At 38.0% G+C, this 12,137-nt stretch overlaps 1 protein-coding gene across 2 annotated transcripts in view; it reads left to right on the top strand.

Moving 5' to 3' along the window:
* Positions 1-11,265, top strand: part of ZNF654 (zinc finger protein 654) — a 30,320-nt gene extending 19,055 nt beyond the window's left edge. The window contains exons 7-9 of one of the 2 annotated variants that reach the window (XM_058857905.1): positions 3,194-3,335; positions 4,782-7,095; positions 7,426-11,265. In XM_058857905.1, the coding sequence (XP_058713888.1) occupies positions 3,194-3,335; positions 4,782-7,095; positions 7,426-7,433 (2,464 nt within the window). In that variant the 3' untranslated portion in view covers positions 7,434-11,265. The remainder of the gene's footprint in view (positions 1-3,193; positions 3,336-4,781; positions 7,096-7,425) is intronic. The other variant, XM_058857913.1, reaches the window with a different exon arrangement.
* Positions 11,266-12,137: the final 872 nt, after the last annotated feature.

Raw genomic sequence — 12,137 nt, 5'->3', positions numbered from 1 at the left:
TGACATCCATTTATTGTACAATATGTTGGCAATAGCTACTGGCGTTTTTCATCCAATCCGTCCAGGAAAAGATGGCTGGGACTGTCCCCATAGGAAGGAGGGAGTTCAACCAAAAAGGTAGTTTGTGTGAGCTCAGTGGGAATTGAATCCATCTTTGCTGATTCCTGCCCAAAAGCTCTATGTCCCCATTTCTTACTAGGAAATTACAGGTGTAACCTCCATGGATTAATGCTTTCTATTTGGGGGGTTCAGTCTTTGAAGAAGTGCATTTTTAATACTGTAATTAAAATTCCTTTTGCTGTAGTAACATGTTGACCTTGCTCTTACCTAGCTGATCATTGAGTTTTGCATCATCCATTTTTGAAATTGCTGTTCAAAGCAAGATATATCTGTTTTTGTTCTGGCAAAGCAGATGTCAAAGATGAAATTCCAGTAGAGGCTCAAGTACTGTTTGATACCTGGTTTTCAGGGAAATAATCTTGGCATCTCTGTATTTTAATTTATTCAGAATACAGAAATTTAGGATCTTTGGAAGACAGTTCAGAGCAGTTATGTCTGTGCAGCTCAAACAGATGTTTCATTCTTCACAGATGCTGAGCCTTAACAGTTGTATTCCCAACAAGAACCTTGTGTAATACTTAATAGATCATGGAAACTGCAGGAAAGCTTGTGAAGGCATGACTATACTGTAATCCAATTTTTTGAAGAAGTAGGAGCCAGGTTAAATTAACCTACAGAGTCTGTTTTTCTCCAGGGAAGATTTTAATGTCTCTAGCACAGTATAAATCATCTCGCCTTGTCTGGAACTGAGGGCCTTGCAGATCTAACAGAGATATAGCTGCTAACACTACAAGCAAAGATAAGACAGCAAAACAGATTAGAAAGCTGTAAATAGCAGATATTTGCTACAGCCTATATAAAATCTTCAAGCTAAAACCATTAGCTCTCATCTTGAAGGAAGATGAAATTTAAGCAGCTTGGTCACAAAACTCAAATTTTCACTGATGTTAAGAATAAATTCTAGATTCAGGTGAACAAATTATTTTTCTGAAAAGAAATCACCAAGCCAGCTGTGCTTGGTAATACTAAAAAATATTTTTTGTGCGAAGTACTGGTAAGAAATCAATTCATAATACTTTGTATCAAAGTGTTGTCTCTTCAGGAAGAGACACGGTATTTTGATGGAGCAGGCATAGATGGCCTTCCTTCTCTGATTTTTTAAATGCTATTTTGGCTGTTTCCAGGTAACTCCTATGCAGTAAATTCAGTAAGTCAAATAATTTTTACCACAGGTTTGATCAGTCTTTTGGCATATTGTGTTTTCTACTTTTTAAGAGTAGTAAAGATTTAGATCCAGTTCAGTTAGGGAGGGTTTAACCATCACTTCATGTTGCTGGTGAAGGCATACAGTGGTTTTGGTATTTTGTAGGTAGTTAAGAGGCTGGAATGCATGGTTACCTCTGTTAAAGAGGTGCTCAGTTCTGTGATCTCCCAGTAACAATTTAAATTGTCCCAACAAAGTCAGAAATGGACATGAAAAGAAGCCATTGTGTTGACACAGAAAAATAAAAGACTAAAATACTGTTTGGGTCTAGGTAAATGGTGGGTAACACCTTGTTCTTCACCCATGCAGCTCTTCCTTCTAGTTTTCTGCTCTCCTTTTTCAGCTCTTTCCTTGTGCCTGCCTAGCACTTGTCTGAACACACAGCAAGCCCCTTTAACCACTAATCTCTTAGAAGAATAATTGGATTTTTCTCACATTCTCTGGGAGTAGTATTGAAATGGCTCGCTCTGAAATGGTGTGAGGCAAAGCAGAGAATGAAATGGATTATTGAATTGAAACATATTACAGTAAAAATACTCAGTTCTTACTTCTGTACTTCAGGTTGAGACTTCTACTGAGTTGTTAAGAATGGTTTAGTACATGAAGACACTAATTTCAAACTTGCATATGAAATTTGCAAATAGGTTTCCAGCCTGGTAAAGGCAGAGGTGAGCAGTTAGTATCTTTAGAAAATCAGAAAGACTAATTTTTTTGTGTGTAGAGCTGCTAATAGGTATCCCTTTTCAGTTTCCTCCATAAGCTTGATCTTCCTTTGAATGTGAGTTCTCCTGGGTCCTAAATGAAAGAAAACAATCAAGGTCTCAATGTCAAGCAGAATTCTAGAGCTGTCCTGAACATAAAAGTTGAGTTGGTTTTGTTGTAGACAGTTCTGTCACTTCCCTTCATTCAGACTCTGAGCTCACTAAGAGAAGCTTAATCTCAAAAGGTTTGTCTGACTCTGGAAATCAGCCAAATATTTTGTCAGTAACTAGGTTTGTTTTCTGAAGGAGGAGACTGCTGGAGTAGAAAAGTGTCTTCCTTCAGAAAATGAAAGTCAGTGGGTCCTGCTTTCATTGTAACATTGTGGTGGGATTTCTCCAGAGTCCTAACTGGAGCTACCCTTGTGTGAGATCTTTGTTCTGGCAAATCTTGTGACTAAAAGTTAGCCCAGTTGCCTCCCTAAGTCTCTGAATTAAAGTGCACAGAACTTCTATGCTGCAAACTTCAATTAGCTGTATTTTGTAGGCTAACACATCACTTGTGCAGAGTTTAGCAGTAATCTGTTCTTACATTTCCTTTTCTCAGGCAGGAATGTTATTTGACTGTAGATCATGGAGATGTAGGATAGCTGTATAGCCTGAAACTTTGGTGTAAGTGCTCTAGGCAGAAAATTATGCTATGCTAACCAGAGAACATCCCTACTTCCTGCCACATCAGGAGCTTCCTATGCTGCTTCCTTTTTTCACATTCAAAAGCTTCTTTCCCTGAAGGATTTTTCATCCTTGTACTGGAAGTGACTTAATCCCAAGAGCACACAGATATTTATTGCCTGTGGTGTTGAGAGCTAGGTGCTGTTCCATCTGATTATATTGTGCACTTCTCTGAAACTGAGCTGAATACATGAATGTTTTGTTGAATATTTAACTGGCTGGTTATAGGAGATACCCTGAATGCTTTAACAAAGTAATTAGGATGCATTTTCCATTGTGCATGTTGTGTGCAGTCGTGGTGTTAATTAGATCAGTATTACACCCTCAAATATGATTTTAGTCACAGAATATGCAAATAATTGTCTTTCGTAATGCAGTATGCTTAGTGAGAGAGTTCTAAACTCAATATAATTGGAATATTTTATTCTCTACCTAATAGGGACCTGATCTTCATTTGGAGTAAACTGCAGCTCAAATCTAATCCATCAAAACAAGTATTTGTGGACCAGTGCTACCAGCTTCTAAGAATTGCTACAAATGTCAGAGTAATTTTCCCTTTCATGAAAGTCATTAAGGATGAAGTAAGTTCTGTTTGTTTTTACCTCATCCTCCATTCTTTTGGTTACTGGTTAAGGTGAAGAGAAGTGATGTTTTTATTGTGTAATGACCATTTTTGGTGGAAAGTTAAAAAAGAGGGGTTAGGGAAGGACATAAAATTATCTTTAAAATTTTGTTGGGTTCCAGAATGGGCTTCAATATTAGATTCGCTTGGGTGGTTTTAAGATTTTATTTTTTTTTCACTGATTTCTGAGATTTTCTGTTTTTGCATCAAGTTTGATGGATAAGTCTATGGAATAAATGTGAATGATTTATTAGTTGGGGTTTTTTCAGCCTGACTTCTTGAAGAAATAAGATCTGTGTAATTGCAGGTACCCTTCATCCTTGTTAAATTCTGAATCCTTTTACCAATTCTAATCAAACCTGTAAAAAATTGCTTAATATAACATAAAAGTGCAGAATAATACAGGAGAAGATGTTAATTTGCTTCAGAAAATTGTGCTGTATTTCATGCTTCAGATCTCAGTCTTGTTCTGTCCCATCTGCAAAAGGTGTCATGTGCAATGCTTTGCACACAGGCCTGTGAGTTGTTTCCCAGCAAATGATATTTATTATTGACCTGACTTAACCTTAACTCTTTCATATTTTGTGCCCTAAATGAATTCTAAATTATTTTGTCAGATCTAAATGCAATAATTTGCTGCTGTTCAAGGGTATGTATTCTAAAATGCTTGTGGTGATATTAATAATTCTATTTGCATCTGAATAGTCTTATATTTTTAATAACCCCCTACTTATGGAGCACTGTCTGTGTTTGTTAAAGTCCAAATATAGGAGGTATTAATTATTTCTAAATTTCCAGTACCTCTTTTGACTTTAATCTCTTGCCTGTTGGGCAGTGTATTTCTGATCATTACTGAGTGTCATGTTCATGACAGGGCCCCCAGCCTGAAGTGTGGAATAGGAATTCTGCAGTTTTGGAAAACGAAGCCTTTTAGAATTCTTGGCCATGGGTTGTTATGGTTCTCCTGCTAGTTAGTCAAAACTGTGAGCAAAATTACCATGTTTTTTTTATGAAATTCAAACTAAAAAAGTTAGAATGGCCAAAATATAAAGGAAGCTGTCCAATTACAGTGTGAAACAGCCTAGGCATTGAAGGGGCAGGCAGAAGATAGTGATAGATCAGTAGTTTTGTAGATCAGCAGGTTTGATTTATATCCCCAAATAATTGTCTTTAACTATAGAACTGCATGGGGCAGAGCTGAAGCTTTGTAGCTGTACAGCTTTCAGTGCAAACCATTTTTGTGTCTGTATATTTAGCCTTGTTTAAGCAATATTTAAAAATGTTCATGCCCTTGGGTGAAGTTCAGTGGCAGGATGCCTTCTGAACTCCTGTTTATCAATAGATGAATATAAATATGTGGGGTATTTGGGAATTGTTTACATACACTATGATTCCCTTCCTGCAGGTTGGTGAAGATGGCCTTCAGATCTGTGTTGAGATATGTGGGTGTGCCCTACAACTGGACCTCCGTGAAGATCCCAACATGAAAAGTCTTATTTATAAAGCAATCGCTCATTTTCTGCCAAATGACTTGGAGATCCTCAGAATTTGTGCTCTCTCCATCTTTTTCCTGGAGCGCACCTTGGAATCTTACTACACTGTTGAACACTTGTATAAATGTGCAGATGAAGAATACAATGAGTGCACTAGTTCTGTTCAAAACCGCGTGCGGTTTGAGCTGCTGCCCATCTTGAAGAAAGGATTGTTTTTCGATCCCGAGTTCTGGAATTTCTTGATGATCAAGCAGAATTGTTTAGCGTTATTGGGGGATAAAGCCTTGGATGGCTTGAGTGAAAGTACACTGGAAAACTCTCCTGCAAATGTAGAGAAAACAGCAGAGTACAGGGCTCTGGGTGAGGAACGCGGTTGTTTAACAGATGTCAGCAATGGGGAGCTTGACCCTGGAAACTCTGGAGCCCGTTCCAAAGGGAATGCCAGGAAGAACCACCAAGCTCTTGAGCCATCCAAAACATTGGATCAGACTGAACCAAGGCACCGCTGTGTGATCTGCAACAAGGAGTTCCTTGGGGATCACATAGTGAAACACGCACAAGCTCACCAAAAAAAGGGCAGCTTCTCCTGTGTGCTTTGCACCAGAAAGTTCAGGCAGAAAGGACTCATGCTGAAGCACCTAAGGAATCATGTTAGGAAGATAGAAAGGCAACATCTTGCTGCAGCCCTTGAGACTGGTCAGGAGGCCCCTGCTCTTCATGAAGTGCAATGTTCTGCTGTTTCTGTGTCTCTTGAAAATGGCAATTCTGAGGGCTCCAAAGATACTGAACCAGAGGCTACAGTAGCTCCAAATTCTGATCAGGTCCAAGAGGAGGCTGAGAATGCAGAACAGGTTTTTGATGCAGTGGAAAACCATCTAAGTGACCAGGATGATGCTACTGAAAACAGTAGTGACAGCTGTTTTAATAATGTTCCTGATGCTTTAAGTACAGAGAGCCTGCCTGAGGATGATGAGAGCTCCAGTAAAGAGTCACCCGTTCTGCATAAAGTGAATGGAGTGTTTTGCGCTGAAAAAGACATTGATGCTTTGGATGAGGAAGGAACCTTTAAGTGCCCTGCTAATGGTTGTGCTAGAGTGTTTAAAAAAATAAGATTCCTCAACAAACACGCCAGAAAAACTCATCCAACTGATCTGAAGGTGCAACAGCATATAATGAAATGGAATAAAGGAAAATGCCGCTTCTGCCAGAGGAAATTCGCTGATTCCCAACATTTTATAGACCACCTGAAGAGACATGTGTATCCAAATGTTTACTTTTGTTTACACTTTAATTGTAATCAGAGATTTAAGCTGTCGACTGAGCTTGCAGAGCATACAAAAAGTCACAATGTGTTTAAAGCTCAGTGCAATTTCTCAAACTGTCGTGAGCTATTTGAGGAGCTCCCTTTGCTGTATGAACATGAGGCTCAGCATTACTTAAATAAAGCCCCAGAATGTTCAGAAGATGCAAGTGAAAAAGATTCTTCAGATGATCCTTCAGAACTTTGTAGTTACCAAGATGATGATGAATCTGTTAATGAAAAAGAAACTGTAGATTTACCAATTCCAACCTGGAAGTCAAGGAAGGATTCTGCAGAACCAAAGACATATATTCAAAGCGTGGAGAAGAAAGCAAATAATGTAATTCACAATGGAAATGAAAGCTCATCTGAGGGTAGTGCTCCAGTTTTAAGTTTGATAGACCAAAAGACACCTGTGTTACAGCCAAATCCTGAAAACTGTAATGTTGTTAGTGACCAACTGGTCAATGGGCACAGTGACCCAGATCAGACATCATCCAAGGCATCCCAGATACCTTTGGACAGAGTAGCAGATGAAACAAGGACAGAAAATGGGTCAGTGTTACCAGTTTTACAGAATTGTCACGATGCACCACAAAATAGTGCTCCTGCAGCCTCACAAGTACCTTCTAAACCAAATCAGACAACAGAGACTACTTCATATGGTGTCATCTTAACAAAACCCTACGTCAGACCATTGCCTCCGAGTTACCTTGACGAACGTTACATTAGCATGCCAAAACGGAGAAAAATTTTGGCTGATGAAGTAGATGCTTACTCTGAACAAGACAAAATTTGTAGCAAATCAACAGAAAGATTTAGATGTGGCAACTGCTTGACCATCTACTGTAATTCAGAAGCACTTGAGGCTCACCTTGCACAAAAGAAGTGTCAGACACTCTTTGGATTCGATTCAGATGATGAAAGTAAGTCCTGCAGTCCTTCCGTGTTGGTTTCTTTGGCAGTCAATAACAATCAGAAAATGGTCTTTGAAAATAGGAATAGATAAGACAGACACTAACTAAATCACAGTACTCTGCTAAATTGGAATTTGAAATTGGACATGCTGTTCAGAATAAGCAAGAGGTGGTCAGAATTTGTAGGCAAACTAATGGAAAAGACTTCTGATAAAACAGAATGAAGGAATTCAATCAGTCTCTCTTTCCTTGCATATTTGAAACAAAATATGGTGAAAAACATAAGCAGTGTTCTAGATTTAAGAAGTTATTCACATTCTGATCTTTGGTCTTTTACAGGTGCCTGATTCAATGTTATGGAGAGAAGTATCAGATGAGGAGTGTTGTAAAGAAACACTACATGAAACAGCATCAGTTTGTTTCCCAGTTGGCCTTAATCATGAAGCAGTCTCGAATTCCTATAGAAAAACATGACCTTGATAAAGACAAAGCACATTTTCTAGACAAAACTCACAGAGGAGTAATAGAAGCTCTGCAGGTCTTGAGTCCAGAAAAGTTGCTACAAAACCCCCAAAGTACCAGTTATCCAAAAAAGCCATGTTCATTCCAAATGTATGATTGAAGCTTAATGGCACAGCTTTTCTAGCCTGAAAGTTGAAGGACAATGAGGCATAGAGGTGAGCAGGCAGAGGAAGCAGAGGTGCTCATTGCCTTGTGGAAATCCAACCAGCCAGTTCTGAAAGCTGCTCTAGTTTGTGTGGGTAATTCTATCTGCCCACACAGCTGAGAAGGAATTATTCAAGGAGGTGTTACATTCTTACCTTGTGGATAAATGCATAAAGAAACCATGCGTTTTGGTTTTGGTTTTTTTTTTTCAAAGTTTGAATGTGTGAGTTCATTATCTGCTCAAAAGCATGGAGCTTATTTCATAAACTTCTACTCAGAATCCAAAGAGCAATGTGGAAGGAAATCTTGAGATAGATGGGATGCTGGAATAGCCAAAAACTTGAAATACAGAACAAGCAGGAAAAAGTGAGCTGATGTGAAATTGTGTGAGACTTGCACACAATGGAAATCAGGTGATGCAAGAGAAGCCCTTTGCAAGGCTGAGATAAAAGTGTCCTGTAAAACATCTGCTGTAGGTGTGGGAAGACCAGCACAAGTGATAGATTGTGTGGATATTAACAGCAGCTGATTGAAGCAAATCCAGAATATTGGGAGGGTTAAGCTTGCAATACAGAGCAGAGTTAAACTAATATTCCGCAAGTACAGAGGTCCCTCAGCTGTTGGTAGGACTGGCAGGAACTTTAGGCAAACAAAAGCAGAACACTTCAGGTTGGGGTGAACAAAAAGGTGAGGAAGAACCTGTTTCACATCTGTGATGTTGCTTAGTGGTGGTGAGCCACAACTCAGTACTGTCCTTACTTATCCATTGTCTAGGAAGGAGAAAACAGGGATCCTCTCAATCCTGAAGACACATTGCAATCCTATCTAGTAGCATCCCTTGAGAGGAGAGCCTTTCATAGAGGCTGGTGAAGGAGTTACTTAAATGTTAAGCACTTTATTCACAATTCACTGTTCATAGAAACAATCACAATGTGAAGACAGGAAATAGGAGTCCTTCAGTTCTGTATGGAAAACTGAAATACAGAAGATTTTGAAACCAAAAAGATGCCATTGAAATTTTTGGTCTTCCTACCCTAGGGCAGAGGTGTGGCAAACATGCACGTTGTCCAATTACTGTGCTAATTTATCCTCTAGCTCATCTCACACTGCCTTGTCACATAACATTTTTTTAAATTTGGGATCCTGTTCTATGAAAATTGTAGTGGGATTGCAGGCAGGGGAGGCAGAGGAGTGAAAACTGATGTTCAGAGTCATTGCAGAAATGCAGGACAGCACAGAGCAACTGTTCCTGCTCAGCTGTCACTGAAGAGTTTGTCCCAGTGTCTGCAGGGCTTAAATCAACAGGTGGGTGAAAATTAATGAGTAAAAAATCAGGGGGTGCATAAAACCCCCTGTTCATTGTAGCAATGGCTCACACTTGCAAACCTAAGGGTTTCTTTGTAAGATTGGCTGTGAAGTAGTTCTGGAACATAAACTCAGTAGTTCAGTAATGCCTCTGCTAATAATCCTCTGTGGAAATAAACAGGTATTTGCATTAATTCTGCTTTCTTTCCCCTTCCTGCAAGGTAAAAAGAATGCAAATTCAAAATCATGTTCTTGAGTTCTAGAAGAGTTTTGCCTTAACTTTGAGTTGGATTAACATAAACGGTTATAAAATTATGATCACAGGTATGTGTGCATTACATGAATTCCAATTATGGCCCACTTCCAGAGATTTGTGTGATGTTTGAGGCACCAAAGAATTTTTTTTGCAGTTGCAAAAAACCTGATTTAAATTCATCGTTCATTATATATAAGTATATACACACTATATATATATATTTACATGTATAAAAACATTAAAAGTTTTAAACATAAAGTTAATGGGGTCCTTATCAGACAAATGCACTTTCACATTTTTTACTTTCAAGATACCAACTAATTGTTAAGGACCCAAGTACTGTGTTGAATGTTCCCAGGCTCCCCCTTCTTTGCTTGACATTGCTTAAATATATTTGAGGGGAAAAAAAAGGTCATTTTAAAGTGTTACAGTTCTGAAAATCTAAAAGCTGAGTCAACAAAGATGTTTATGTAAAATCTTTTTAATGTACCTTTTAATCTTTGGTGCTTTTTTGCCTTTTCCCTGGAGCTCCTATGTTTGAAGATGCTTTAAAAACATGATTGAGACTTGTATTATCTTTGGTTTAAGTGTGTAGATAATTGCATCTGTGTACATGCATAAACTGTGACCATAATTTTTTGTACCTGCATTAAAGCCATTTTTGTTCAAAGATGCTTTTCTGGGACACCACCATTTGTTTCTGTCATGTATTCAGTGTGTACACTCTGGAGAACAAGAAATAAGAATTCTTACATAGGTGAAGATGAGCATCACCTAACAATTATCAGGAATCTGTGAAACTGACTTAAAGTAGCAAGTGGGTGGTAATGTTTTAAAATAATTATTTTCACTTCAAAAGACACTGCATTTTCTTTAAGCTACTCTCTAATACCTGTTGGTATTCTCAGATAGTTGCAGTATTAAGCAACTTTAATCAGAGGCAAAAAGATACTTTGATCATGTGTGGAATACTTCTAATCATGTGTGGAATAATTCTCCATGCTTTTTAAGGATTCTTTATTATCTTGAGTATTACTCCATACTAAGCCTGCAACTTCTAAGGCTGAAAACAGGTTACAAGTCTTGAGAGTTGGAGGTTTTTTGGTTGCTTTTTTTTCCCCAGGCATTAAGCATTGTGTGATATAATTGGAAATCCTTGAAGATGTATCACTTTGATTCAATAAATCCTGAAGTACATGTGTAATGTAAGCCTCCAGCTACCCTAAAGCTGACTGAAGTAATACATGAGCTTAGGAGCCTTGTTGGATCCAAGTTGGTGCAATTCAGTGCTCATAATTGTATTTAATAACATTCCTTCTGTTGGATTTTAAGAGTGTCTCTTCTAACCCCATCATGTTTCACTGTAAAGGTCATGTAACTTCTTATTTCAAAAATCTGCCGTTTGGTGTAGGCACCTTTCACAAAAGGAATACTGCAAGTAGGTTGCAAGTGGTCATATCTGTGGGGCAAGGTCACTGGTACTTTGGTTATTTAGCCATATTCATTAAAATTATATTAATTGTATAGTTTGGATAATTTATAACATTAAACTTTGTGATTTTAATATCACATGGAAGGTTCAGCTGTACTCATTTCTTTTATTGTTTAACACCAGTGCTATGGACAAAAGACCCAAAGGGGGTGGTAGTGTTACTATTTTCTTAATTTATTTGGTACTGTATAACACCTTTCTGATTAAATGCAGTGTATGCATTTTGGGACTCTTAATTTGTAAAAGCTGTTACAGGTTCAGCAAGAAAGGAAATTTGTGCTTCCTTGTTGAATGTTAAATTATTTTACTTTGCATTTTATATAAGAGTACAAATTAAAACTGAGCCATCAAACTGCAATAAATCTACAGTAGTGTTTCATTTTAAAGACCTTTTGTACTGTACATAGATTTGTTCAATAAAACATTGTCTTTGTTGTTGATAGAAACTGATCTTGTCATTTGGAAGTGCTGCTGTGATGTTTGGAGCTACTGTGTTGTTTGGTTCCATGATGGTTGCATGGCACCTGTGTGAAGATGCCAGGTCTTGACGTTCCAGGTGTCTGGATATTTGGATTTGAACAGACCAAGCTTCAAAAGGGGGACAGCAGTTAATTCCTAGGGTTCAAAATCCAAATTTGGGGCCACAGACAAGTCAAAGTGCAGCTGCTTTAAGATACCTCTGCTTCTGGTTGGCTGTCAAGTTCAGACAGAAAGACAGTGTAGCTGCTTTTTTCTTTTGCTTCAGAAAGTTCTGAAATTATTGGGTAATTTAGATTTATTATTCATAGCCCTATAAACTCCTAGGGTTTTTTGACTGCAGATTTTTGACTGTTCTGGAATATTTTGTGTAGATTTTTTTGTGTAACTTCAAACTTACCTTTATATTCTACTTCAGATGATTTTGACAAGGTCCTTGCCTGAGGAAGTGAAGTGTGGGTAAAAGGGTAAGGGGCCTCAGGTACATTTTGCCAGCAAAAATTATCAAAATGGCAATGTGTACATAAGCCATTTAATAAATTCATTGCTAAATATATTAACACCAAATATAAACCTCTTTGCCCCTCCTCAGGTGGACAGGAGAGAGAAAATACAACAAAAGCCCTTGTAGTAACTCCTTGAATTACAACAACAATTTATTGTTAAAACAGTACTGTTCACTGTTTGGTTTAAATAGGCTAATAATTTTCCTGTTTCTTCCCCTTTGGGAATGCCAGTTCCTGCTCAATGCTCAAGTCAATTAAAAGTTTGAATAAAAACTGTAAAGGGATTTCTAAGTTATGAGAAGGAGGAAAAAATGAAATCTACTTCTGAGATTATCCCCTTTCCACCCCC

Source organism: Poecile atricapillus, chromosome 1 (genome assembly GCF_030490865.1).
Source record: "Poecile atricapillus isolate bPoeAtr1 chromosome 1, bPoeAtr1.hap1, whole genome shotgun sequence".
In the NCBI taxonomy this organism is placed as follows: Eukaryota; Metazoa; Chordata; class Aves; order Passeriformes; family Paridae; genus Poecile; species Poecile atricapillus.
This window is presented reverse-complemented; position numbering and strand designations above follow the sequence as displayed.